Source organism: Cucurbita pepo, chromosome LG02 (assembly GCF_002806865.2).
Source record: "Cucurbita pepo subsp. pepo cultivar mu-cu-16 chromosome LG02, ASM280686v2, whole genome shotgun sequence".
Taxonomy (NCBI): domain Eukaryota; kingdom Viridiplantae; phylum Streptophyta; class Magnoliopsida; order Cucurbitales; family Cucurbitaceae; genus Cucurbita; species Cucurbita pepo.
In genome coordinates this window covers 12,426,939-12,454,060 of record NC_036639.1, presented here as the reverse complement: position 1 = coordinate 12,454,060, position 27,122 = coordinate 12,426,939, and the positions used below count along the sequence as shown (strand labels likewise).

Here is a 27,122-nt window from a genome sequence, read left to right as displayed (position 1 = left end):
TATGTTGTTACGTACAGGACATCTAATTAATTAAAATATTCTTAGTTAATTGGAATCATAGAGCTAGAGTGAGAAACTTTATTCATTATATGACTTCATCTTCTATAACGAAAAACACGACCGAATTATATTATTTATAACACACGTCGATCGATCGTTGTTTTTCATCAGACAACTTTTTCAACGTGCAATAATATTGTACGTGGTAAGTAAAGACTTGGTTAGCCATGTCTTCCAATTATTTTTCCCATTTTCTTTAGGCAAGGATGCATGTGAAGTCCCTTCCTTCCTACATAGCAAAAAGTGCCTAACTTGCTTTGCTCCAATGGCTTCCCTAAGGCTTAGAGCTGAAGAACAAAGAAAGAAAGGGAAAAGGATAAATTCTTTGGTGACTAAGAATTTAAAGAAAGGGTATATGAGACGTACCATCCATTCCATCGTTAACGCAATAGAGAACGAAGTTATCAACATTAGTTCCAAGAGTAGGTAGACGAGCTAGGCGAGCATATGATGTAAGAGTGGTCTTCATCACCTCACAAACCAAATCATCTTCATTTGCCACGAACCTAATGGGTCCTGTGCTCCCAACCACATTGACAGACACCAAAATTCTATTACACTTTGAATTCCTCATCTTTGATGTGCTTCTCTTCAACATGCTAACAATTTTTGGATAATCGACAACACTTAAAACTTGCTATCTAATGTCATGCTTAAGAACGAGGAAGAAAGCTGGTGCTTAAGAATGAGGATGAGAACAGAAACTGGTGCTGATCGAGAAGAAGCACTCAGCCATCGAGACCGAGACGAAGGAGGAAGAAGATGAAGACAAAGAAATATATATTGTTTCCACCCATCCTCATTGGTAGGGCCATGATGAACACAAAGCATCAATACTTTGTGGGGATGTGATATTAATCAAGAAAACCTAGAATAGAATAAGATTAAAGAAAGGTGGTAAATAATAATAAAATAATATTATTATTATTTTGATTTTGAGAGAATAAAAAATAAAAAAAAAAGCTAGCATTTAGCGATAATTCATTCCATTTTGATTCTAAGATAAATTTCATTTTACATGGGCGTGACGTTCATTCTTATTTTTCATATCTAAATCTAAGTCAATATTTTTTTTCAAGATGTACTTGTTCGGTGTTCATTAAATTCGTGGTCAGGATCATACCATATTTTAAATTATTGAACTTTAGAGGTATTAAATATAATAAGTGCAAGATTACAAGATCGGATCGATTATGTTTGGAATAAGAATTGATGCTTTACAAATTGAAATGTACACGGAAGAATAGAAACAAGTCTAGTACGAAGAAATGGAGAATATAAAAGAACAAAAACGAGAACGAATAAAACCCATCTTCGATGAACAAAATAAGCGCATTTACTAACAACATCCATAATTCGATCTTCCTCTACTTTCCTTTCATAAACAATCTCGACGATAGTTGTTGCAGTTTACGTGCTTGTTTTCCCTTTTCCCGTAGAGGCAGGATATGTACGGCGGTCGGTCGCAGATCGGGCGGGAGGGGTTTCCGGTTTTGGGACTTTTGAATAATGGTTTAAAATTTAACAGTATTCGTCGACCTCCGATTCCATCAAGAATTCGGAATGGATGATCTCTTCTCCGACGAGGTGGTTGGTGTCGTAGGAGGCAATGACGGCGGTGGAAGTGGAGCGGGTGGGGAGGAGGAGTAGAAGAGGAAGGACAAAGATGGTGGGAATGATTGCAGCCACGGTGCGATGGTGAGCGAGTGAAGAAATGGTGAGGAGGAAGATGAAGTTTAATGGAAGGATATTCAATTTTGGTAGATGGGGAAGTTGTGCTTGGATTCGATTGGATTCGATTTCATTTAATGACGTTGGATTGCCTCGATTCGATTTGATTTGTACACCACTTGATATATTCGACTAGAATGGGAAGAACGATGAATTTAGATTTTATCGTTTAACAATTCCATGGATGATAGATATTATCAATTTGGGGTCGTTACGTGTCGCTGTCAGCCTCATGAGTTTAAAATGTGTATGTTGGGGAGAGATTTTCAGATCGTTGTAAGTAATGTTTCCTTCTCTCTCCAACTGATGTGAGATCTCACAATCCACCCTCTTGGGGGTCAATATTTTTGTTGACACACTGCATAGTGTCAATCCACCTTCTTGGGGGTCAACATCGTTGCCTATACAATGCATAGTGTCAATCCACCCTCTTGGGAGCCAACATCCTTGTTGACACACTGCATAGTGTCAATCCACCATCTTGGGGGCCAACATCCTTGCTGACACACTACATAGTGTCAGTCCACCCTCTTGGGGACCAATATCCTTGCTGACACTGCATAGTGTCAATTCACCCTCTTGGGAGCCAATATCCTTGCTGACACACTGCATAATGTCAATCCACCCTCTTGTGGGCCAACATCCTTGCTGACACACTGCATGGTGTCAATCCACCATCTTGAGAGCCAATATCCTTGCTTGACACACTGCATAGCAGACTGCATAGTGTCAATCCACTCTCTTGGGGGTCAACATCCTTGCTGACACACTGCACCCTTTTGGGGGCCAACATCTTTGCTGGCACACTGCATAGTGTCAATCCACCCTCTTGGGGGCCAACATCCTTGCTAACACACTTCATAGTGTCGGGGTTTGCTACCATTTGTAACAGTCCAAGCTCTCCGTTAATAGATATTGTTTGTTTTGACCCGTTACATATCGCATCACGAATTAAAAATCAATTACGTTAAAAATACTATATTTTAAAAAATAGTTGGTATGAATAAGTTATAATATATTTAATTTTGGATGTTACGTATGCTCCTTTTGACATCTTAGGTTAGGTATTTTGATGTTCATATTTGAATTTATTAATTATTTTATGCATCGAAGTTGCTCATAATTTTAATTATGTGATGTTTTAAACATTTTAATTATTACAATTTGAAATTTACATTTCTAATTTTTTTATTCAATTAAAGAAATTTTCATAGGGTATTTATTATTTTATTCCTTTACAACTTTCAAAGTCTACTTTTTTCTTTTTTAATATTTGAATTATAAATAATATTGTTTTATAAATATAAATTTATAAATAAGACTAAGTAAAATTTAGATAAAATATCATAATAAAAACATTAAACAAATATGATAAAAACAAGAAGCGTTGACCAAACCAATAGCATTATAAATTAACCTCATCTTCATAACAAAGAGCCCACCACCCTTCCTCCTTCCGCCGTCGTCTTCCTTCGCCGTTTACCGCCACCACCATGGCTGCAACCATGTCGATGAAACCCGCCACCATAGCGGTCGTGATTTTGCTGCTTGTCTCGACCGGTTGCAATGCTTTTGCAGTTACCAAACCACTCTTCAACCACACCCAAGGTGAGTTAATTTGCTCTTCAAAACTTTGAAAATCCTAAAACCTTTTATGTTTATAGTAAAAGTAGTGTCTTGAATCCCATAGGTCCCGGAAAACACGTCATCGGAGACGATATCGACACCGAGTTTCTTATGGAATCGCATATTAGTAGGGTACTTGCGGAGGAAGATGAGCTTAGGTTTGAAACCATGAGGAGCCCTAACCCCAACATTGCATCGGTGGTCGACTGCGAACGACCGCCACGCTTCGACAGTTGCCTCGGCGAAGGAAAGAACAATCCGCCGTCCGAAAACTGCAATCCCTTCAATCGGGCTAATCCTTGTTGATTATAATGAAATGAAGAAGAATAAGTAGATATGTTGTTTGGAGTTTACAGCATTTTTAAGGAATTAATAATGTAATGAACACATATTTAGTGCTCACTAAGATCGTTTACTTATGTAATATGTTCGTTTGATGAATATCGTAATGTTCTTCGTTTTTCACCGATGGTATTGGATCGAGTTGGTTCATTTTTATATAAGTAATGAACACGATCTTCGTTGGACGAGACCTTTTAGAGAAATCAAAAGTAAAATCACGAGAACTTAAGCTCAAAATGGACAATATTATACTGATGTGAAGGTCTGTCGTGCTCTTTATCTTAACTTAGCCATACCCATGTCAATAGAATCCTAATCTCGAACAAAGATGCCGTGATAGTCATAGGAGTTGCAAAACGACCTAAAATGATTTAAATGATTTTTCTATCATAGATAATACGAAGTCTAGTGTAGATAGTATATGAATTAACAAATAAGTCGGTAATAGGGTTGGTGGATTATAGGGTAAAAGTTGATACCAAGTAGTACCAAACCCGGTCCGACTAAGTCAATTTTCGATTATAAAACCAACTTTACTTTTTCAAAAAATTAACATATATATATCGCTCGTTCTTTCAAAAACATTTCTGTCATATATTCAACAACGATCAGCACGATGCAAGACAATCAATCCAACAATTCTTATTAAATAATAAACTCAATCCAACAGCACATTTTTTGAGGTTGGTTGGTGGGCGTTTGAAGAATAAATAATAAAATGAATTACATCGTAAGCAAAATCTATATTTTAAAATTAATAATAAATTCGGGTTTGTTCGAATCAATCTAATCTAATTTTAAGAGACCCATGATTTGAACCCGACTCAACCAAAATATGTTTATAACAGAACCGGAACCGAAACCGAAACCGAAACCGAGATGAAACATCAAATCAAAACATTAAACAAAAGACAAAACAATAAGTAGGAATAATGAATAACACTATTGAGCTCAACAGAAAAATAATGAATAGCATGAGTTAGACATTACTACAAATTAAGCTCATCGCCATACTCAAAACACCCCTCCCCATTCTTCTTCCTCCCCAATCGTCCTCCTCCGCCGCCCATCGCCGCCAGCAATGGCTGCAGCCGCACTGATGATACCCGCCATGATCATGGTTCTGCTACTCAATCCAACTGGATGTGACACTTCCGGTAAGTTTGGAATCACTTTTTAAGAAACAAATTAATTTATAATAATTTTATGAACCCATTGTATCTTCATCGCGACCCAGATGCAAAGCGAAGCCTGGTCGGAGACGAAGACATTGAGTCGGAGTTTCTTATGGCGTCGCACATCAGCCGGGTGTTGGCGGAATCCCAAGGGTTCGAAACCAGCGCCACTAGCAACGCTACCGAACCTGCCGTTGGGGAATGCGACCGGCCGCCACGCTACGACAGCTGCCTTGGCGAGAAAAGAAGTACTCCGCCGCCGGAAAATTGTGGACCCTTCAATCGTGAACATCCCTGTTAGAAAAAGAAGACAGCCGCCGTATGTTTAAGGAATAATGTAATTGGTGGATAAAGATTGGAGTGTTTCTTTCATATCTTTGATGAATTGAGTTATCTTTTTAGTTGGTTTTCGATTAAATAAATAAATAAATAAAATTGATGAAAAGTGGTGGTGTTTGTGATTTATAGGGTTAATGTTATTATTGTATGGACAATAAGCCATGTTTTTCAGCTGATTCACTGTTGGTGCCACTACGTTATCATTACTACCATTGCCCTTAGCCACGTTCTTGTTGCTATCTAGAATCGGGTATTCTCTTCTTTGGACGGTCTCTGTTTTGGACTTTCCCTTAAGTAGGGAGAGATTTCCGCGCGTCCTCGCTTCGGGCTCAACATCTTTACTGACACTTGTTACTCTCTTTGATTGGTGTAGGATCTCAGGTTCCAGGTTCCCCATCCGTGCTGGCACTTGTTGCTCTCTCTAATCGATGTGGGATCTCACAGGCTCCCCCTCCTATTGTGGGATCTTATCTCACAATCCACCTCATTTTGGGGTACAACGTCATCGCTGACACTCGTTTCTCTCTTCAATCAATGTGGGATTTCATAATCCACCTCTTTTTGGGGCCAAATGTCATCTCTGGCACTCGTTGCTCTTTCCAATCAATGTGGGATCTTACAATCTACCTCTTTTCGGGGCCTAATGTCCTCGCTGACACTCGTTCCTCTCTCCAATCAATGTGGGATCTCAAGCTCCCCCTCCAACCATGGGATCTCATCTCACGTCCTCACCGACACTCGTTCCTCTCTCCAATCAATGTGGGATCTCACAATCCACCCATTTTCAGGGCCTAATGTTCTCGCTGACACTCGTTTATCTCTCCAATCAATGTGGGATCTCAGACTCTCCCTCCAACCATGGGATCTCATCTCACAATCCACCTCATTTCGGGGTACAACGTCCTCGCTGACACTCGTTTCTCTCTCCAATCAATGTGGAATCTCACAATCCACTAGGGCCCAATGTCCTCGCTGACACTCGTTCTTCTCTCCTATCAATGTGGGATCTCACAGGCTCCCCCTCCAACTATGGGATCTCATCTCACAATCCACCTCATTTCTGGGTACAACGTCCTCACTGGCGCTCATTTCTCTCTCCAATCAATGTGGAATCTCACAATCCACATTCGGGCCCAATGTTCTTGCTAGCACTCATTCTCTATCCAATCAATGTGAGATTTCAAAATCTACCTCCCTTTAGGGCCTAACGTCCTCGCTGGCACACCGCCCAATGTCTGATTCTAATACCATTTGTAACAGCCCAAGCCCACTACTAGCCGATATTATCCTCTTTGCGTTTTTCCTTTCGAGCTTCTCCTCAAAGTTTTTAAAACATGTATGCTAAGAGTTTCGCCACACCCTTATAAAAAATGTTTCGTTCCCTTCTCCAACTAATGTGAAGCCTCACAAATACAGTCACGATATATTATTTACATTCCTTTCTATTTTGTCAATTCCACCTACGTGAGCATGTCCTATTGAGTCCATATAGATGTGCATGAACTATAATAGAGAAATATTATGTATCCAATTATACCCACAAATAAAATTAGATCCCATAGCAAGTCATGAACTTAGGTCCAAACCATCTCAGTTATGGTTCTTTATTCTATTCTGTCACTGTAAAAACTCGTTTACTCTAACCCAGGTAAGGTTCTTCAAATACCTGATTCTTTCCCCCGGCTCGGCTTCTTGATCTTCTCCGATAAAACATATATCAATCAGCTAGAGATAGATATGCTGCTCTAGAGACATTAGGGGAGTCTCGAGCACAGGTTTAGGTTCGACCTCAATGACCAGATGATATTTTGGTGTATAATCTGATTGGAAGAACAAGCCGAGCACCTTTTTCACATGGAGAGAGCACTCTATGTGGTTGTTGGTATTTATCTATTTTTTCCAACATTTTTGTTTTTTCTTTTAGTCCTCATATATATATATATATATATATATATATATATATATATATATATATATATATATATATATATATAGCTGTCTTTTATGTCTTTTATGTTTTAAAAATCTGAAATTAAAAAAAAAAAAATAAGTTTGATATTATATTTGGGTTTCTTTTTTTATAGAAAGATGTGTTAGAGAAACATTACATCAAGGCATTAAAAAATTATAATAAAATAAGAAATAATTGGATATAAATTAAGCTCATCGCCCAACACAAAGCCGCCCATTGTTATCTTCCTTCTTCCCACATCCCAATCGCTTCCTCCGCCGCCGTCGCCACCAGCAACCCACCCACGGCAATGGCTACAGCGGCGGCGATGATACCTGCCGCCATGGCGATCATGATTCTACTGCTCAACCCAATTAATTCCGATGCTCTTACATCTTTCAAACCACTCAACAACGACACTTCCGGTAAGCATAAACAATAAACTTGAAATTTACATAGAAATTGACCAAAAATTATATCACAAAAAACCCTTCTTTTAATTTTTTGTGTTGGTGTTCAATTTGTGTGACCCAGCTGCCGGAAAGTACCTCATCGGAGACCAAGACATCGACTCAGAGTTCCTAATGGAGTCGCACATCAGCCGGATCCTAGCAGGCTCCCAAAACTTCCAAACCAGCAACACTAACGACGCCAACAAAGCTTCTGGCGGCGGCTGCGGGCGCCCGCCGCGTTATGACAGTTGCCTCGGCCAGAAATCAAACAATCCGCCGCCGGAAAATTGTGGGACCTTCAACCGCAATAATCCCTGTTAGAAAAACGACAATCCATAGATCACAAAGCTTATAATCTCTGAACAACAATGTAATGTCTCAATTGTTTACCTCTTTCATTTAATTTCGATTGTGTTCTTCATGTATTGCGTTTTTTTTTTCTAATTTTTAATTTCAATAAAATGTTTTTCCAACATTAATTCTAATTTGTTTAAAAATTAGTTAATTCTAATTTTTGGGAATTTCTTCGTTGCTGGAACGTGGAACATAATCTCCGTCCCGAGCTCCGTTTAGCTAATGGAGAAAATTCTCTCCGTTCGAGACATGTCTTGACTTTTAAGGTTTAAATGGATATCCATAAATTAGATTAGATGTTCGAGTATCTCTATTATAAAAATAATTAAATAGAATATATTAATTTGGTAATTTATTTTATATAATAAACATGTCATATCATGACTAATAAATTAATTAAATCAATTCATGAGGAATGGACAAACAAGTTGGTGATGGGTCGTCGGTGGCTTAGATTAATTAATTAATTACCCAATTATTTATTTCTCACCTAATAAAAATAAAATATGTAAATTTAATTTATTTTTTTAATGAAATAAATCACTAAATACAACTCATAATTATCACCGTTGACTTTGTCAAACTACATTTTGGGTCATTTTTACCCCAAAGTTTCTTATTTTATTGAGGACATTATTGCCTAAAAAATCCATTAATTTGGTTCATTGACCCAAGATATTATTATTATTATTATTATTATTATTATTTTGTAATTAAAAATGATTTTTTTTTCCATTTATAGGTCAAATATATACATGTAACTGTCAATTGATTCTTAAAAAAAACAAAAAATATCTCATTATCTTTAAATGTACGCATTTGAAAAGTCATTTTTTTCGAACAAAACTAATTGATATTACTGAATTAAGTCAAATTATTGTTGATCTACAAATATTCCCGAGCTTTAATTTATAAGAATATTAAAAGTTCGATCTAATAAATATTTTAGCCGAATTTTCTAAAGTTTCATTAAGGAAATGATGAATTGCATACCAAAAAATGTTGAGTGCAATGTATATTTATATTTAAAATATGGACTATTTTGTCCAAATGCTAACTTTATAATTTCAAATATGCCACTCAATTATTTATTACTTCTTTATTAATTAAAAGGTTTTAAATTTTGTAAAATAAAGAGGCCTACGTTTATGTTGGAATTTTAAATTATTAGAATATTATAATTTCATAATGCAAATATTAAATAGTTAACTTTAATTTCTTTGATTCGGGGACAAAATCGTCAATTTTTTAAGTGAAAATGACATTTATTTATTTATATTTATATTTAAAAGAATGATTCACGTAGATATAAATGATTAAAGTCCAAGAATATTTATTACCTAAATATCTTAAACTTGAATATGTTTTTTATAATGACGTGATATTTGTAGTGATTTTTGGGGTCCATGTCATCAAAACTTGCTGCATCATTAACCAAGTCAGCTCTATAAGTAGATAAATAAATTATTGTCGATGGGAATCTGCTGAGCTTAAGAGACGAAGCAGCACGGACCCTCATAATTGGAGTTTAATAGTATGATGACTTCTTAAATTAAAAATATTAACGTTATTTTCAAAATTTTATAAATATTTTTTAATCGTGGTTTTAATATTTTATCTATATTTTTAATTTTTTTAATTATTCTAAAAAAATAAAAAAATAAAAACCATTGTTTTAGATTCTGTCAATTTATTATAATAATTAAATTAATTTAATTTTCACTCATTATTATATTAGGAAAGAAACCAAGCCGTTAAAATAATAAAAAAAATAGCTTTACGGAAATTTATGAACCAATTTAACCTATTAATTTTCTTCTGTTTATTTAAATCTAACCTAACTTAAATAAGTTTACGATCCAGTTCCTCAATTTCTCACGATAATTTTAAAGTTTCAAGTTTTTTTTATAGTCATATTATCTATCTAAAATATGCCTTCAACACTTGTACTTCCACTCGAATGAATGAAATTTGAAATGATCGACCATTAAAGTTTCAAATATTTGTCCGTAACCATTTTAGGGATAAACTAAAGTTTCGTATAGTTACTTGCCTAGGACTGAGATGGATCGACACTAGAGTATAGCGTATGCCATTGTTGGTATAGAAGGCGATAATGAAAGAAGAGTATAGAGATCCGAGCGTTCTTCGCAATAAGAAGGAAGTAATAGTTAGGGTTTCGGTGGGAAAGGAGAGGAAGGAAGAAGGAAGATAGATTGAGATTTTAACGAGGAAGGTGATGAGTATAATTCTCGTGAACAAGATAGGAAGGAAACTTAATTATATTACAAATTTTGGATTATATAGTTGGTAATAAATTTAGTTTTTCGTTGTACAATTTCCATTTATAAACATAGTTTATATTAGAAAATTTTCTTAGATTATTATTTACCATATTATCTAATTAATAATAAATTAAATTATATTTTATTTTATTTTTTAGCATAATTCTTAACCTGGACTAAATTCATCTAATTCAATCAATCCAAGAACAAAAATAATGCAAATAATTAAAATTCATGTTTATAAAGGGAAGAGTTGAATTTTTTCTTTGTTTTTTTTTTTTCAAAAAAAATTCTCCATTTTATTCATATTCATAACTAACATCTTCTAGTTTTTTTTCTCATTCGTCATATTATCTTAAAAATTCAGTCTATAGAAAATTTTTAATTTAAATTATTATCATTTTAATATTTTTTATATTTTATAAATTTAAAATAGATAATATATACTAGCAACGGTAAAAAAAAATAAAAATAATAATAATAAATAGTTTAACTTATTATCTTTTTTTTTTTTTTTATTTCGAACATAAAATTTGGAGGAAAATTTTAAAAATTTTCTTGAACCATTAATTAGTATAATTTACAATTGCCATAAGTCAATTTTAAATAACGAGGATTTAATTTTAAAATATTAAAATATAAGAAATTAAATTTAAACATTTTAAATATTATAGATGGAATTTCTACCTTAAATTAATATTTCTTTTTCCTTTATGGAACGTGACCCATCGCGAGATTCAAATTTAAAATTCTAATAAAACTTATCGTATAGGCGATATATTGACTGAATTTCTCGTCAAAATGTCACGTAAAATAAACGAGATAAAACAAAAATAAGGAATACTATAAAAAGTCAACACTTTGACTCTCTCTCTCTCTCTCTAACGCCGTCTTTACTCTTTCTCTCTCTTATTTCGTTAATTTGTTTCCCTCCGTTTCAAACTGTTTAAAAAACCAGTAAAATTCCTTTTTCGTGTGCCTCTCCCATGGCGGACGTCATCCATTTATACCGCTTCAACCTTCTCTGAGCTTCCCACAACTCCCTCTTCTTCTTCTTCTTCTTCTTCTTCTATCTCGTTCTTCCTCTTCCTCTGTGTGATTTCATGGAGTCTGACCCTGTTTTGACGCAGAAACAGAGCAATGTCCGCCGATTAAAGTGCTCCGTTCAAAATTACGATTGGGGAATCAGAGGACACGATTCCCTCGTCGCCAGGCTCTTCGCCTTAAACTCCGGATCGTCTGTCGCTTCCCATAAACCCTACGCCGAGTTCTGGATGGGGACTCATGATTCCGGACCGTCGTTTTTAATCGCCGCCGCCGATAATGGTGGTGCAATCGACTCTGTTTCCACTTCCTTGAAGTCCTGGGTCTCGGAAAACCCTAATGTCCTCGGCGATAAGGTTGTTGAGAAATGGGGGTCTGATATCCCCTTTCTGTTCAAGGTACGGCGTTGATAATCAAACGGGTGATTGTATGTTGTTCTTCCTCATTTGGGTTTTCTTTGTTTTAGGTTCTTTCTGTGGCGAAACCATTGTCGATTCAGGCTCATCCGGATAAGGAATTGGCGAAATTACTTCATAAGGTGGAGCCTAAAGTTTATAGAGATCCGAATCACAAGCCTGAAATGGCATTGGCCATTACAGAGTTCGAGGCTCTGTGTGGATTCATCAGTGGCGAGGTAAATTATTTGCTGACAACGTCAAAAATCCTCCATGGATGATTAAATTTTGTTTTGTTTTGTTTTGTTTGCAGGAGCTGAAGGATGTTCTTCGTTCTGTTCCTGAGATTTTAGTGATGATTCGTGATGCAGACAGAAACAGAGTGTTGTTGTTAGATGATCATGCAAGTAAAGAAGAGGATCTGAAGGCTGCTCTGAGGTTAGCTTTCACCCAGTTAATGTCGGCTTCCAAAATTTTGATATCCAGAGCCATATCCGACTTGAAAAGGCGACTGCATTCTGAAAGTGAGGTAGCTATGCTATGTTTTATTTGGTTTTCTTCTTCACGTGATCTGTTCTTTCTGGCTATAGAATGTAGGAACCACTGTTTATCTCTGGCCATCACTCTTCATTCTCTGTTACTGTGGCATTGAAGAACTTGTAGTTGTGTTTGCATATGCTCTGTAGTATTGTTTTCTTTGAAAAAAGATAGCAGAGAAGGAGAGAACCACGACCACCGGTAGATATTGTCCCTTTGGATTGTCTTCTTTGAGCTTTCACTTCTAGTTTTCTTTGGGTTTCTTCAACCCTTTTGAGCTTTCCCTTCTAGTTTCTTTGGGTTTCTTCAACCGAGGTGGGATCTCACAATCCACCCTCCTTGGGGGCCAGCGTCCTCGCTGGCACATCGCCCGGTGTTTGACTCTAATATCATTTATAGCAGCACCTCACAATCCACCCTCCTTGAGGGCCAGCGTCCTTGCTGGCACACCGCTCGATGTTTGGCTTTAACATCTTTTATAACCGCTCAAGTCCACCAATAATAGATATTATTCTCTTTGGGCTTTCCCTTTTGGGCTTTCTCTCAAGGTTTTAAAACGTGTCTATTAGGGAGAGGTTTTCACCTTGTAAGTAATGTTTCGTTCCCCTCTCCAACCAATGTAAGATCTCACAGTGTTGGATGATCCTTCATTCTCTCTGTATTTGCCTTGTTGTTCAAGTTTGAAGTACAATTGCCCACGGCCAGACTTTTGGAGTATAACATTCATGATTTGTTCATTTAATCTTTCTTCAGGTGAGGCAACTAACTGCTAAGGAACTTCTGGTTTTACGTCTGGAGAAGCAATATCCTGATGATGTTGGCATCATATCAGCCTTTTTCTTAAATCACGTGAAGCTTAATCCTGGAGAAGCTCTGTACCTTGGGGCAAATGAGCCTCATGCATATATAAGCGGCGAGTGTATCGAGTGCATGGCAACATCTGATAACGTCGTCCGGGCTGGCCTAACTCCCAAGTTTCGCGATGTCCATACTCTCTGTGCCATGTTTACTTACAAACAGGTGAACTTCTCCACTGAACCATTACAACCATTTCCCTAGCCAAACTTCATATCAACTTCAAGCAACAATACGACGTTCTTGGATGTTCATCCATCGACAACCGAAAAAGTTACGCTTATTTGCTTTGATCTGCAGGGCTTTCCTGAAATCCTCCAAGGAGTTCATGTGAATCAATACATAACAAAGTATGTTCCACCATTTGACGAATTCGAGGTCGATCGATGTGTTCTTCCCAAGGGTGCATCTGTCTCATTTCCAGCGAGCCAAGGTCCTTCGATATTTCTGGTTGCTGGAGGAGAGGGGAGGATGCTGCCTCAAGAATCACTTAGAAGTGATGTAATCAGTGAAGGAGACGTCCTCTTTGTACCTGCTAAAACTGGGATTAACATAACAAGTAATGTTGAGTTGCTCATTTTCAGAGCAGGAGTAAACAACAAGTTCTTTTAATACATACACAAATGGTAAATAAAAGATTCACCTTCTTCAGGAAAAGACTCATCCAGATCCTCCAACTTCATCTACCTCCAAAGCATACTCATTATACAGAACTACTCATCAAACTTTATCCAATTTAAACATATAATGTAAGAAATAATTAAAATGATTGTCTTAAAAAGTGAAGCCTATCAGAAGGCAGCAGCAATAATGGATGCAAGATCTGATTCAAGAAAGAGACCTTTTTTAGCTAGTAATGTCATTTCCATCATTTTCATTCCAAGGAGAGCACTAATCATCCAACCCTTTGCCAGTTTCCAAGAAATTCACTATATCTTGTCTTAGAAGCATTTGAAAAATTATCAAAATGGTAGTAAAATTCTGAATAGTAAGGATTACCTGTGCTACTTTACTTGCCTTTTGCTTCATTCCATCAGTAATCTGTTCCTTCTGGAAAGTATGAATTTTCGAAGAAAGGAGGATTTGTGTACTTATCTTCATTTTTTCCTCTTTATGGCTTTATTACTTCTTTACACGCAAATTTTGATCATTCCCTCTCTCTTTTCAAGAACAGTAGTAAATCAAACCAATCGTAGATGCTTGCATTTGCCAATCAATATTAGATGACATGTACATCCTTATCATGGACCCTGCTTATCAGAGAGTTTCAACATCAGAAAATGAGGCAGATCACGACTGCTAGCTATCTAGCAATAATCTTCATTTACTTAATTTTGAAGGAAAACGAATTACATCCACAAACAAATGGTAAATCGATTTAAATGATTCATATAAGTAGTTAAGCCTGCAAGCAAACTTTCAGAAACTCAATCATGATAGAGTTTAGACAAGACCTGCATCACTTCAAGTCCTCCAAAGCATCTGAAGAAAGGGGTTTGAATATGGAAGTCATAAACCAGTTCCCAAATATGACAGAGAGCATGTTAGAGGATTTCAATCAAACAGACTTCTCAGAAGAAAACTTCTTGGGCTACCATTTCCAGTTATCAGAAAACACAACACGGAGCTCAATTTCTGATTTTCCTCGTCTTGCCCTGTTCAAATGTCAGAGTGAGTTTCCAGTGATAACTCGAAGCAGTCCACTGGTAGATAGCTCTCAAGAAACCATGAATAGAAAAGCAGAACAAGTATTGGTAAGCTTCTCAGGAACCCCTTGTGCAGCTTTTGGTAATAACTGTAGCGTTGCTAGGAATTTGAAGGCAAGTGTCAATTCTTCATCAAATTCTGTCTTTGAGTATTTGATGTGCGTTCTTATTGGTTTCTTTGTTTACTCAGAACTTGGGAGGAAGGAAAAGAAGGAAATGTGAGAAAGAACAAGAAAAGCCTGCAGAAGTAGTTCATATTAGAGCAAAAAGAGGTGAAGCTACCCATAGTCACAGCTTAGCAGAAAGGGTATATTACTGAATTATACAATCCATCTTCCTCATACAAGTCGTTTTAAGGATTGATATTTCAGGTTAAATGAAAAATCCAATACTGAAACCATTTTTCATATTTCAGGTGAGAAGGGAGAAAATCAACAACAAATTAAAATGCTTACAAAACCTTGTTCCAGGTTGCCACGAGGTAATTTCTTTCCCTGGTCCTGTTTACCAAAACATTGAAGTCTCAAGTTCAAATCAAACTTCCATGGTATTCTGCAGACAATGGGTATGACAATGGTGTTGGATGAGACAATCACTTATGTTCATTCACTACAGAATCAGGTTGAGGTGAGGAATATGGTGCACTTTTCATAAGTATTTGTAATGTTTTCATCAAATAGCACTGATCTATTCACTTTGTTCCTGAATTCAGTTTCTCTCAATGGAGCTTGCAACTGCCTGTTCCACTTTAGGCATAAATTCTGGCATGGGAGCTACCAGAAAAGCTTCGGTAATCCAACAACTTCCTGAAAGAGTATTAACTTTTGACATTTTACTTTCTAATATTAAAAATAAAACATAAATTTACTGCAAGAATGGAATTGATATTGATGCATCCTTTATTAATTAGTGTTGAAATACTGACGTTTAAGCTTAAAGCATAATATAGCAGGGGACAAGATCACATGAGGAACAGGAGGAAGAGAAATAAATAAGCAAGTGATAAAGAGAGCACAGTTGGTTCCACTAGAGTAAGCCCTTTTGACTGTGGGGCATTTGTTATCTATTCTCATGAATCTGCTTCCTATATTCACTTTCTTTCTAGTCAAACAAGATTGGTTTCTCATAAGTCCACAAAATGGTGTAAGCAAAACTACCAGACAGTGATGTATCAATTCTACATCTGCTGTAAATTGCAACCAAATACCTAATATTGTCTATAACAGTTTCTTTGTGGGATTTTGTTATCTTGTCTGTAAATCATGTCTACTTGTTCACAAAAACTGATGAAACAACGGAGATCCTTGCAAGACTGTGATTCTTTCAACATTGCACAGTTATCTCTTGTTCTAAGCCAAATAGCTTAGGCTCTTTGAAGTTCAAATGAAAGGCAACTATAGGATAGCACAATAACACACACTCGATCTAGATGAATACAAACAACGAAAACCTGTCCGCTACATCAGGCATTGCAGATTTCATGAGAGACGTCTCCTATAGTATGTCCAAATCATAGGATCTGGACCAATTCCCGATACTCTCTAAAATCCAAAATCCCTCAAAGCGTAATACATTATGACACCTCCCAATGGGCTCTTCTCCATCACGTAAGGAGGATAAGAAGTAGTGTTTAAAGGGCAAACACCAGCTATGACGAACAGAGAAACAAATTATGGAATACCCCACATATAAATTGCACAAGAACAAAAGAAAACAGACAGAAACTATAAGGGGGCTAGCCATGGCCCTACGTACAAACGATAAGCAAAAGATCCCAAGGCCATTGCCGATTAAAGGGAAGAGAACTGTGGGGAATAGTCATTGGGGCATTTCAGCGAATACCTTGCATACATGGAAGTGGGGTTTCGTGGGCATTGCCATTGCTACATGTGACGAAGCAAATCAAACTCAAATCAAATTCAGATATTCTCACCCTCAGGTGGAATATTAATAAGAAAAACATGAGGATTAATAACCAAATTAAATAAAAATATTAATTAAAAAAAGTTACAAAATTAATAATGAAAGGAAGTTAATAACTAAATTAAATAAAAATATTAAATAAATCAATTCATTAAATACAAAATTAAAAATTTAAGAAACTTTAATCTTTTAAAAAACACTATTACATTATATTAAATATATAATTTTGTTTAAAAAATCCTTAAGAATATAAGAGAATTTATTTCTAGAGATCACCCAATTTAAGATCGCTCCCAGTTTAATTTCAGAGTTCTTATGATTGAGCTACAGAAAATGAAGGTGCATCTTATTGAACGTGGTATCTATTTATTTATGTACCTGTCATTTACTAGAGTGTCACATTAAAAAAAAGTCTAAACTTGCACCTCAAACACAGACTTACACGAACTTCAATCATTCCAACCATACACTCCAAACATGGACTTCGAAAACCGAGAGTTTTCAATTTCGACCCAACAAATTCATGGATTTCAAAATTTCAAACTATCGTACCAACCAAATGACCTCGTATTATTGTCTCTTTCACACATGATGTGTGATTCAAGATCGGATGCAATAATACAAGTACTTCTTGCATGATCTTTTTTTTCTTTTTCAATCCCTTTATTTTCCTGTCTTGTTTGAGGCACTCTCCGCATGACTCGACAAACTAGGTTATTTTACATGAAAATCAAACAAAATCAAACAACCTCATCAAATAATAATAGAAAAAACTTAAAACATGCAATAAATTACAATAATAGTTTTAAAATTAAATAACAGTAGTTATATAATGATATGTCAAACTGACCTACCCTATTTTTCAACGGCTTGCTGAGAATTTGAATAAAAGCTTTTTGACTTTTTTAACGAATCAGAGTCAAACCAATGCACAGTTCTATTTACGAGCAAACTCAATCATTTTCACGATTCAAGATCAAACCATTATGAGTGTTTAAATTTTAAGAAACATATTACAGATTTACAAATTTACTGAAGAGTAGATTTACCATTTGAATATTCACAACTATATTCTCACAATACTGAAAACTTAGACAAAGTAATCGAGAAGGGGTTAAAAAATTTAATAAGGAAGAATATAAGTTTAAATATGGATTTATTAGGATTTTTTTTTACCATTTTTTAATTAAAGTTGTATTGAAAAAATAAAATAAAAAACTTTAAAATACCTATTTTAAAAAAAAGAACAATAAATTGGTAAAAAAAAAAATATCGGCTTCAATTTCCACGTAAAAAATAAATAGAAAATTTTAGAGAAATAATAAAATAGACAGCTGGATGGACACAGTAGACATCTGTAGGTCGCGGCGGATTGAATTATTTGCAGCCATTGTTTCGAAAATGTGGGGCTTTTTCAGGTCAACAATCTTTTGAACTCGTCAAACACGAGCTATAAAACAGACAGATGGGTTTTAGAGAAAGCAGTCCACAAAATTCCATGGCGGAAATTCATCCCTCCGTCGACGTCCTCCACCTCTGCACGGTGACTCCGCCCCATGGCTCCCTCGTCCCCTTCTCTCTTCCGCTCACCTTCTTCGACATCCTCTGGCTCCGCTTCCCTCCGGTCCAACGCATCTTTTTCTACAAATCTTCCGCGCCCTTCGACGTCGTCGTTTCCACTCTAAAAAACTCCCTCTCTGCCGCTTTGCAACACTACCCTCCCCTCGCTGGCGCTGTCGTTTGGCCGGAAAACTCTCCCAAACCCGCCGTCCAGACCGTCCTCGGCGACGGCATTTTGTTAACCCTCGCCAAATCCAGTTCCAATTTCTCCCATCTCGTCAGCGACGGGTTGCGCGAGGCGGCGGAGTTTCATACTCTGGTGCCGAGGCTTCCCGCGGCAGATGACCGGGCGGCGGTGATGGCGCTGCAGGTGACTTCGTTTGGAACCGACGGATTTTGCATCGGAATTACTTCGCATCACGCGATTCTGGACGGGAGGACGTCGACGTCGTTCGTGAAATTATGGGCTCGTCTCTGTAAAAATTTGGTCGCCGGCGGTGAGTCAGCGGAGCCGGTTAGTTCGGCAGCTGAAACGATGCCGTTTTATGACCGGAGCGTGATCGTCGACCCAAGGGGCCTCGAGGGCATTTTCTTGAGAGATTGGTTGGCCCATGGAGGCTCCGACAACAAAAGCTTGAAATTCTGGTCGCCGTCGACTCCACAGGGTTTGTTCCGAGGTATTTTAAACTAAATAAATAATAATAAATAATTTTAAACTTTTAAATTCTATAAGAAACGTTTATAATTTATTTTTATTAATTCAAATTTTTGAAATGCATTAAAATATATATGTGTGTGTCTGTGTGACATAAACAATATATAAAACTTTATTATATAAACAATATATTTTGAGTTAAATAAATAATAATAATGTTATTATATTTTAATTAATGGGAATGTTGTAATGTAATATTTTCTTAAAAGGCACATTCAAGATAAATCCCCAAAATATCCAAAAACTCAAGCAATTGGTACTGAACCGCCGGAATCCGGTTCATCCGCCGGTCCACATCTCCACCTTCACGGTGGCGATGGCGTATACATGGGTCTGTACTGCGGTGGCCGATGGCTCACCCCACGATGGGGAGATATCATTCGGATTGTCGGTGGACGCACGGCGGTGGTTAGACCCACCAGTGGCGGCGAACTATTTCGGGAACTGTCTGGTCGGCAGGGCCACCGACCAGGAGAGAGCCAAGTTGGTTGGGGAAAACGGTCTGGTCACGGCGGTGGAGGGCATATCAAAGGCGATTAAAAGCTTGGAAGAGAACGGAGCTCTGGACGGCGCCGAACAGTGGGTTTCGTTGTTAACACAGGTTTCTGGGAGCAATCGGAAGATGCTTACCACCGCCGGATCGCCGAGATTTGAGCTGTACAGCGTGGACTTTGGGTGGGGGACGCCAGCAAAGGTGGAAGTTGTGTCGATCGACGAAACCGGAGCCGTTTCTGTCTGCGACGGCCGAGACGGCGGAGTGGAACTAGGGTGGGTAGCGCAGAAAGATGTTATGGAGGCTTTTGCTGCGGCTTTTGCAAAGGGCCTTAGAGAGCTTTGAAGTTGGCGGAAAATAAGGAATATATATATGGTTCGATAAGTTAAGATAGCGCAACATTTTTCGATGTGGGATGTTTGAATCTTCATCATGTTGAAAGTAAACATTTTAATGGCACAAACATGGAGGTAAGTGGGTAGACAATAATACTGTTTGAGATTCGAATCACTTTCACAAACAAGATTGATTTTGTCTCTTTAAGTGAGTTCTATCTGCTTTTTAGCATTGGGTGAACATAGTTTGTAAGCCTTGCACCAGGTGCAATGAGAAATCTCGATGTTTTGTACATATATATTAATTTTTTTTTTCATAACCTAAAATCTTGGCTGCCTGAAGAGCCTAGAACGGTCGGTAATATCGTTGAATGAACGAAGACTTTTTTTACGAACTACGGTGTCGGGTGTTCGAATCCCTCCTTGCCCACAATCAGTCTGCGTTGACCAATCATAGATCAATCTAACTAAAGGTCGCTTTGATCCGTTACACATCAGCCGCTCTGGTTAATGGAAAAAATGAAAAATGTGTTAAATTTAAATTTAGTAGGAAGGATAAAATAAAAGGTTAAAGTAAGGTAAAGCAAACAAAAACGTGATAGATAGATTAAAGGTAGATTTAAATAAAGTAAACCCATTAAAATAATTTTATCCTGGTTATTACATTGGGTGAAAAAAAGCCCTATTTTCCGAAATGGAAACAAAAAAAGATCCATTTGTTTAGAATCTACGGAGTTGCAGAGCCAAAATGCGATCATAATACTCAATCCTTTCTCGATCGTACTCTTATTAATTCTTGTTGTTCCTCAGCCGTCGACGGCGCCGATTCACCGGCGGTCAGCTTCGGATAATGATGTCACCAGGGCCGATGTCTGAGGATCGAGGATCTTCGCCTCGTTTCAGGTTTTTATTTATTTATATTTTTCTCCCCAATTTCTTGTTTCTGTTACATTGCGCATTGTAGTCCCCTGTTTCGTCGTTTAGAGAATTCGGAGGTATAGAAGAAATTGAAGTTTCTGAATCTTAAGGTTACTGCGATGTTCGAAATGGGAAATTTCTGCTTTGGTGGAATTGGGAATAGTCCGTAGTGAGGGACAATACAGCTTAAAATTTTGGATGCCTTAGTTTTCTACTTGATTTTATTACCTGCTCCACAGAACTTGAATGGTTATAATATGGCATGCAGTTCAGGTTTTATCACAATTTATTTGCGGGAAGGGGCTATAATGAATTGGGGAAGTGATGAAATCACTTAAGTTTCTACGTGATGCTTCCAATTTAGTTAATGAGGACAATCAGAGTTTAGTATTTAAGTTCTGGCAATCATTGATGTACAAACTGTTGGCAAAGTAATTCTTATAGTTCTATTGATTCAATAGGATGCTGCTATTTTATGCAATCTTGAAGAAGCTAAGCGGGTTGGTTTATCCACCTCCTAATATGAAATTGTATCCATCTTTGCAGACATACACCGTTGCAGATAATCCACATGGTTGGAAATTTCTTTCGGATATGGTCGATCTATTCCATGTATCGATATTTTTCTCAGACTGGAGCTTCTGTTGTACTTTTTCTGTTTTGTTGTTTGGCCCCAGCAGCCATCATATTCTTGACTTTGCAAAAACCTTGGAAGGGAAAGCCCCTTTCAAATACTCAGGTGAAGCGGAACATTTAGCTGTAAGAGCCAAATGTTTACAACTTCCTCATATTATTTCATCAGTTTCTTATTACATCTAACTTGCTCTTTTAGGTAGTTCCTTCTGTGATAAATGGTGGCATAACAGCCTTGTACTTTATCTTGTGGGGAAAGGGTCTTAAAACCTGTGGACCTCTGAGGTGGGTTACCTTTGATTATGGATACCCCTTGCTCTTTCTTCTTGGCACATACACGAATCATGCATGTATGCACCACGTGAAATCATACACTTCGTGGAAAACATCCAACTAATCAGAGTGTATATATGCATTATCACACTTGTTTTTAAGATAGTTTCTTATATTCCTTGTCTTAATCTTATCGATTGACCAAGAGTTCGCTTCGATTTACAGCGTATGCCTATATTTAGGTGATCATGTTTAATGGAAAACTTAGCCTCATTAGGATTTGAAATGCTAGACCTACAATTTGTGAATAGAATAAGAAAAATTGGATATTCAATACTCGTCTATTTCTTCAAACTTATTGTTTGATTTTTATGATGTTGCTTGGTTTCCGAACCTCTTTGAAAATTCATGCTTTCACCTGGGTTGTAACTGTTAGAAGGTTCAATACTTGTTACAAAAGAAGAGACCTTACCTTATTATTCTTCCGTCTCCTTGGCTTTATAATTTGCAAATGTGGTTTACTAATTCTTTAAATTTACCATCAGATTAAGTTTTTTGGTTGATTGTTAATTTAACAGTTACTATTTCTTTTCTTTTCCTGTTTTTTTAACCACACTTTTATCATTGAAGTTCTATTTTTTAATGTCAAATTTGAACAAACCACTCTGTATATCTACCTGGTACCATGAGTCATTTGGAGCTTATGTAGATAGTGAGTTAGGAACTTATAAAGGGATGCAATGGGAGTATTTATGGAAGTTTTGTTGCTTGGTCATATATATATTTTCTTGCCTTCTTTCTTCGTGGTCCATCTATTTACTGTCTTCTGTTTTCTTAATTTTCTATTCTAGGGCTATACTTGCCGAGTATTCTGGTGCTGTCCTGGGAGTGCTTTCTGCTGTTTTGTACGGTCGGAGAGGCTTTGTTTGGAAAAAGGTTGTGTTTAATATACTTGATTATTCTTGGGCTTCTTTGTATTCATTTAATACTCTGTCGTAGGCTGCATCAAAGCAAGGGCTTCAGTTTAATTTATTTCTAGGATTCTACTCTGATATCGTTAGCTTCTTATTATTATGTCATCCACATAACCAGATTCTCCTTGAAATATTATATCAGGTTGGTGGCCTCATTGCCATGTTGGTATCTTTCTACTTTTTATCACAAGGATGGGCCATGGCCACACATTTTCCCTTTTATATCCTTGAAAGCTCATTTGGAACTGCATTTCATGTATGAAAATAAGAGTTGAGATTGCTATTAGTTGCGACCTTCAGAGGTTTTTTTCTTTGGTTCTTACGTTATTATTATCATTATTTATCTATTATCCCCTTTTCTTTTATCTCTCTGTGTTTTCATTTCCGTATCAAAATTGTTGTAAACTTTAACCTGAGACTACCTTCGAAAGATGGCTCTGACTCTAAGGATCAGACAGAACAGGACCAAACAGAACTAGTGTTGGGTTCGATGGAAATGGCAATTCCCATTTTTGCTGGAATTTTATCAGCTTTGAGAAGGGTCATTGCTCGACGCGTTTCACTTAAGGTTTTGTCTAATATTCAGTTTAATTTGTAATCTTCCTTTTGACATCTAAGTTAGCATTCTGATATGTGATTGTTTTTCAATGCACCCTCAGAACCAACTTAAAAGACGACTTCATGCTATAACAATGGCTTCTGCGACTTGTTTTCTCTTTCCTTTAGCCATGTGGGACATGATTATTGTAAGTTTCAGCAATATTTCATGAATGATCTTTCTAATTCCTGAATTAGCGCTTGATTTTTCTTTATTTTCATAACTTCAGGGATCAACTTTGTCATCTGATACCAGACGAGAGCTTCCTTTCTCCACCTGGGCATTTTTAAGCACTATAATTTTTGGTGTTATTCTGATATTTTACGTTGACAGCATTGCTGAAGAAAGGTAATAATATAAATAGACAGTAATTGGGGATTCAAATGATGCAAATGTTCAGTATTTGTCCACAATTCACCCCCCGCTCCCTTACATTACAGATTATTCATCAGTTTTGCTCATTCGAGGACTCAGAAAATGATAATACTCTTCTTCTTCTTCTTTTTCTTTTCCTTTTTTGTAACGCTCAAGCCCACTACTAGCAGATGTTGTCCTCATTGGGCTTTTCCTTTCAGGCTTACCTTCAAGGTCTTTAAAACGTGTCTGCTAGGGAGAGGTTTCCACACCCTTATAAAGGGTGTTACATTCTCCTCCCCTCCTCCCCGACCGATGTGGGATCTCACACTTTTTTTTTTTTCTTCGCAGATTGCACGTGGTTTTTTCTTCTCCAAGACATTTGGTGGTGGCTGGTGGAAGCATCATTCTTCTGGAGACTGTATACAAGATGGATTTTTCTCTAATCGGCTTTATTATCTGCTGCTCAATTTTGGGTTTTGGTTTGTTCAAGTTTTCATCTATTTTAAATTTGCTACAATTCAAGCCATATGACCGTTGCTTCTTATCCAATCTTCCTATGCTTTTCTTTTGTTCAATTCGATTGACTAATACCAATGTTTGTAGGGATATATGAAGCAACTTCTTTAGACCGCAGCCGAAAAGATTCTTCTCACAATCACGATACATCAAACGGACTGTTGGACCGAGATCAGATGTCACCACTTCCAACTTGATATATGTATGTTCATATCACGCTTAGGTATATTTTGTGTTTCATGTTGTATAACTTAAATTATTGCATCATATTTGAAACTTGAGAAATGATATCTCATTGATCTCAACATCATCACCCCTTAAAACAATTTGGTGTCTGCAGTAATCAGAAGATGGTGGTTCATTGTTACAACTGGAAAATTTTGTCATGCAAATGGACCCATTGGCCTCAAGCAGCCACATTTTTTTGCTGAAAAGTACGTAGCATTGTATCCTTAGCCTCAAATTTATGTGTTTTTATCGCTAATTTGTACTTCAAAATGATCTGATCTGAGAGCAATGATAATTTTCATATGGTGCAATTTCTTTGTAATTATTGTTTAAGAAATTTCTTTTTGCTGCTTTGTGCACCATTTCTCATTTCCTTACTGATTCCTTCAGTCCCATTTTCATGGCTTTTCATGTCATGTCTCAGTTCCACTCTCATCTTTGCACGCAAGAAAGAGCTATGTGAACGGAAAATCCCTAATTCTTCTGTTTTCTTCTATCGATAAGAAAAGGTTATGCTAAATTCTATAAGCATTCTACATTAATTACATTAACACTTGATTGATATTAATTGGTATGAGTGATTTTAATGATCTGCAATTGTTATGAATGATTAGATTACATAGCCAAAGAGTTGGATTGTTCATAGCTTCCAACTGAAAAAACGAAATTGATTAAGTTGTATCTCACCTTAATTAATATGAAAAGTTATTGTGTCCTGCTTTGTTAGAATCAGTTTAGGGTTTGTTTTTTTTATCGTGTCGGTTTAGGGTTTAGGGTTAGGGTTTATTTTTTTTTTNCCAAGACATTTGGTGGTGGCTGGTGGAAGCATCATTCTTCTGGAGACTGTATACAAGATGGATTTTTCTCTAATCGGCTTTATTATCTGCTGCTCAATTTTGGGTTTTGGTTTGTTCAAGTTTTCATCTATTTTAAATTTGCTACAATTCAAGCCATATGACCGTTGCTTCTTATCCAATCTTCCTATGCTTTTCTTTTGTTCAATTCGATTGACTAATACCAATGTTTGTAGGGATATATGAAGCAACTTCTTTAGACCGCAGCCGAAAAGATTCTTCTCACAATCACGATACATCAAACGGACTGTTGGACCGAGATCAGATGTCACCACTTCCAACTTGATATATGTATGTTCATATCACGCTTAGGTATATTTTGTGTTTCATGTTGTATAACTTAAATTATTGCATCATATTTGAAACTTGAGAAATGATATCTCATTGATCTCAACATCATCACCCCTTAAAACAATTTGGTGTCTGCAGTAATCAGAAGATGGTGGTTCATTGTTACAACTGGAAAATTTTGTCATGCAAATGGACCCATTGGCCTCAAGCAGCCACATTTTTTTGCTGAAAAGTACGTAGCATTGTATCCTTAGCCTCAAATTTATGTGTTTTTATCGCTAATTTGTACTTCAAAATGATCTGATCTGAGAGCAATGATAATTTTCATATGGTGCAATTTCTTTGTAATTATTGTTTAAGAAATTTCTTTTTGCTGCTTTGTGCACCATTTCTCATTTCCTTACTGATTCCTTCAGTCCCATTTTCATGGCTTTTCATGTCATGTCTCAGTTCCACTCTCATCTTTGCACGCAAGAAAGAGCTATGTGAACGGAAAATCCCTAATTCTTCTGTTTTCTTCTATCGATAAGAAAAGGTTATGCTAAATTCTATAAGCATTCTACATTAATTACATTAACACTTGATTGATATTAATTGGTATGAGTGATTTTAATGATCTGCAATTGTTATGAATGATTAGATTACATAGCCAAAGAGTTGGATTGTTCATAGCTTCCAACTGAAAAAACGAAATTGATTAAGTTGTATCTCACCTTAATTAATATGAAAAGTTATTGTGTCCTGCTTTGTTAGAATCAGTTTAGGGTTTGTTTTTTTTATCGTGTCGGTTTAGGGTTTAGGGTTAGGGTTTATTTTTTTTTTTATCGTGTCTTGCTTTATTGTACTCTTGGTTCAAAAGAAATATATATAGATTTTTTTTTTTTACGTAAAGCATAATTTATGTGTCAATAACCAAATTAAAATATAAATAAATAATTAATCTATAATTGTAAATGTAACTATTGCCCTTATTGAGGCGGGATGAGGAAAAAAATGCGTAAAATTTAAAACATTTAAATGTGTGCATGCACATCGAAAATTTAAATAATTTGAAAATTCAAATAAAATAATGAGAAGTTCATTTATACAAAACAAAAGATGGAGATGGCCAAAATACACTAGGACGAGTCTAATTGGATCGAATCGAGTTAGACCAAACCAAACTAGGTTGGGTTAGACTAGGTTGGCCTTCTTCTTCCCATATTGTCTTGTATGCAGTCTTCTCTCTCGTTTACTTTTACCGCTTGTATCTCTTATTTCGAGCTTTAGATGAACTTGCTTTCTTCAACAAAGTTGTGGTACAGTTAAATTTATGGACACCAAACGTCTCTCTCCTTGGTTCATTTGTCGCCCGTATCTTGTCCTAGGGCTTAGATGAATCTGTTTCTTTCAACAAGATTGTTGTACTCCTTTAGTGGAATCCATAGACACCAAAATCACATATTTTCGTTAAGAAATGAATAATGTGTGTTCAAAGTTTATAGGTTCTATTTTCTTTGTTTCAGCTTTTCTATCTGAACCACCATTAGTTCACCACAACGAGCTTGCCTGAACCCCTAAAATTGAGACTCCAAAGTTTGGAGGATGCATGCTAGCTAAAAC

The 27,122-nt window shown here is 36.5% G+C and overlaps 6 protein-coding genes and 1 long non-coding RNA gene across 18 annotated transcripts; 5 read left to right on the top strand and 2 right to left on the bottom strand.

The window, feature by feature from the left end:
- Positions 1 to 64: 64 nt before the first annotated feature.
- Positions 65 to 798, bottom strand: LOC111789142. The gene is made up of 2 exons (XM_023669801.1): positions 427 to 798; positions 65 to 347 (listed from the first exon to the last, which is right to left on the bottom strand). Exons 1-2 carry the CDS (start codon positions 656 to 658, stop codon positions 181 to 183), a joined length of 399 nt encoding a protein of 132 aa, XP_023525569.1. The 5' UTR covers positions 659 to 798; the 3' UTR covers positions 65 to 180.
- Positions 799 to 7,460: 6,662 nt separating this feature from the next.
- On the top strand, positions 7,461 to 8,101 carry LOC111787479. Its single transcript, XM_023667452.1, has 2 exons — positions 7,461 to 7,649; positions 7,759 to 8,101. The coding sequence occupies exons 1-2, from the start codon at positions 7,535 to 7,537 to the stop codon at positions 7,995 to 7,997; spliced, it is 354 nt and encodes a 117-aa protein (XP_023523220.1). The 5' UTR covers positions 7,461 to 7,534; the 3' UTR covers positions 7,998 to 8,101.
- Positions 8,102 to 11,075: 2,974 nt separating this feature from the next.
- Positions 11,076 to 13,782, top strand: LOC111787476 (mannose-6-phosphate isomerase 1-like). The gene is made up of 5 exons (XM_023667446.1): positions 11,076 to 11,757; positions 11,826 to 11,993; positions 12,068 to 12,283; positions 13,045 to 13,311; positions 13,447 to 13,782. The coding sequence occupies exons 1-5, from the start codon at positions 11,419 to 11,421 to the stop codon at positions 13,756 to 13,758; spliced, it is 1,302 nt and encodes a 433-aa protein (XP_023523214.1). The 5' UTR covers positions 11,076 to 11,418; the 3' UTR covers positions 13,759 to 13,782.
- LOC111787478 lies at positions 13,590 to 14,682 on the bottom strand. Its single transcript, XR_002813988.1, has 3 exons — positions 14,601 to 14,682; positions 13,790 to 14,396; positions 13,590 to 13,678 (listed from the first exon to the last, which is right to left on the bottom strand). It is a non-coding gene; the product is annotated as an uncharacterized LOC111787478 (long non-coding RNA).
- On the top strand, positions 14,444 to 16,099 carry LOC111787477 (transcription factor bHLH75-like). Of its 5 annotated transcripts, none has more exons than XM_023667448.1 (6): positions 14,445 to 14,966; positions 15,043 to 15,159; positions 15,268 to 15,333; positions 15,411 to 15,479; positions 15,565 to 15,642; positions 15,802 to 16,099. In XM_023667448.1, exons 1-6 carry the CDS (start codon positions 14,580 to 14,582, stop codon positions 15,841 to 15,843), a joined length of 759 nt encoding a protein of 252 aa, XP_023523216.1. In that variant the 5' UTR covers positions 14,445 to 14,579; the 3' UTR covers positions 15,844 to 16,099. The 5 variants fall into 5 exon arrangements, with proteins under 5 accessions (XP_023523215.1, XP_023523216.1, XP_023523218.1 ...); XM_023667450.1 differs by having other exon boundaries at positions 15,792 to 16,099; XM_023667449.1 differs by having other exon boundaries at positions 14,447 to 14,966; positions 15,805 to 16,099.
- A 2,101-nt stretch (positions 16,100 to 18,200) lies between these two features.
- LOC111787812 (phenolic glucoside malonyltransferase 1-like) lies at positions 18,201 to 20,193 on the top strand. Its single transcript, XM_023667870.1, has 2 exons — positions 18,201 to 19,012; positions 19,260 to 20,193. The coding sequence occupies exons 1-2, from the start codon at positions 18,241 to 18,243 to the stop codon at positions 19,886 to 19,888; spliced, it is 1,401 nt and encodes a 466-aa protein (XP_023523638.1). The 5' UTR covers positions 18,201 to 18,240; the 3' UTR covers positions 19,889 to 20,193.
- Positions 20,194 to 20,578: 385 nt separating this feature from the next.
- Positions 20,579 to 25,896, top strand: LOC111789182 (zinc transporter 5-like). Of its 8 annotated transcripts, none has more exons than XM_023669852.1 (12): positions 20,580 to 20,781; positions 21,343 to 21,535; positions 21,629 to 21,714; positions 22,554 to 22,638; positions 22,819 to 22,897; positions 23,099 to 23,244; positions 23,336 to 23,422; positions 23,504 to 23,622; positions 23,980 to 24,008; positions 25,180 to 25,281; positions 25,406 to 25,520; positions 25,659 to 25,896. In XM_023669852.1, exons 1-11 carry the CDS (start codon positions 20,729 to 20,731, stop codon positions 25,513 to 25,515), a joined length of 1,089 nt encoding a protein of 362 aa, XP_023525620.1. In that variant the 5' UTR covers positions 20,580 to 20,728; the 3' UTR covers positions 25,516 to 25,520; positions 25,659 to 25,896. The 8 variants fall into 8 exon arrangements, with proteins under 8 accessions (XP_023525615.1, XP_023525622.1, XP_023525621.1 ...); XM_023669851.1 differs by having other exon boundaries at positions 25,406 to 25,541; XM_023669850.1 differs by lacking the exons at positions 25,180 to 25,281; positions 25,406 to 25,520; positions 25,659 to 25,896 and adding exons at positions 24,235 to 24,349; positions 24,488 to 24,725 and having other exon boundaries at positions 20,581 to 20,781; positions 23,980 to 24,110.
- The last annotated feature ends 1,226 nt before the right edge of the window (positions 25,897 to 27,122 follow it).

Bases quoted from the DNA above. Each gene is read 5' to 3' on its own strand.
- LOC111787812 (XM_023667870.1), top strand. From the start codon at position 18,241: ATGGGTTTTAGAGAAAGCAGTCCACAAAATTCCATGGCGGAAATTCAT. The intron at 19,013-19,259 runs GTATTTTAAACT...TTTTCTTAAAAG, and splicing joins TCCACAGGGTTTGTTCCGAG to GCACATTCAAGATAAATCCC.
- LOC111789142 (XM_023669801.1), bottom strand. From the start codon at position 658: ATGTTGAAGAGAAGCACATCAAAGATGAGGAATTCAAAGTGTAATAGA. The intron at 348-426 runs GTACGTCTCATA...TTTGTTCTTCAG, and splicing joins CGTTAACGATGGAATGGATG to CTCTAAGCCTTAGGGAAGCC.
- LOC111787479 (XM_023667452.1), top strand. From the start codon at position 7,535: ATGGCTACAGCGGCGGCGATGATACCTGCCGCCATGGCGATCATGATT. The intron at 7,650-7,758 runs GTAAGCATAAAC...TGTGTGACCCAG, and splicing joins ACTCAACAACGACACTTCCG to CTGCCGGAAAGTACCTCATC.
- LOC111787477 (XM_023667447.1), top strand. From the start codon at position 14,580: ATGATAGAGTTTAGACAAGACCTGCATCACTTCAAGTCCTCCAAAGCA. The intron at 14,967-15,042 runs GCAAGTGTCAAT...TTGTTTACTCAG, and splicing joins GCGTTGCTAGGAATTTGAAG to AACTTGGGAGGAAGGAAAAG. The intron at 15,160-15,267 runs GTATATTACTGA...TTCATATTTCAG, and splicing joins GTCACAGCTTAGCAGAAAGG to GTGAGAAGGGAGAAAATCAA.
- LOC111787476 (XM_023667446.1), top strand. From the start codon at position 11,419: ATGGAGTCTGACCCTGTTTTGACGCAGAAACAGAGCAATGTCCGCCGA. The intron at 12,284-13,044 runs GTAGCTATGCTA...ATCTTTCTTCAG, and splicing joins GACTGCATTCTGAAAGTGAG to GTGAGGCAACTAACTGCTAA. The intron at 13,312-13,446 runs GTGAACTTCTCC...TTTGATCTGCAG, and splicing joins CCATGTTTACTTACAAACAG to GGCTTTCCTGAAATCCTCCA.
- LOC111789182 (XM_023669847.1), top strand. From the start codon at position 20,729: ATGATGTCACCAGGGCCGATGTCTGAGGATCGAGGATCTTCGCCTCGT. The intron at 22,898-23,098 runs ATATCCTTGAAA...ACCTGAGACTAC, and splicing joins GGCCACACATTTTCCCTTTT to CTTCGAAAGATGGCTCTGAC. The intron at 23,245-23,335 runs GTTTTGTCTAAT...ATGCACCCTCAG, and splicing joins CTCGACGCGTTTCACTTAAG to AACCAACTTAAAAGACGACT.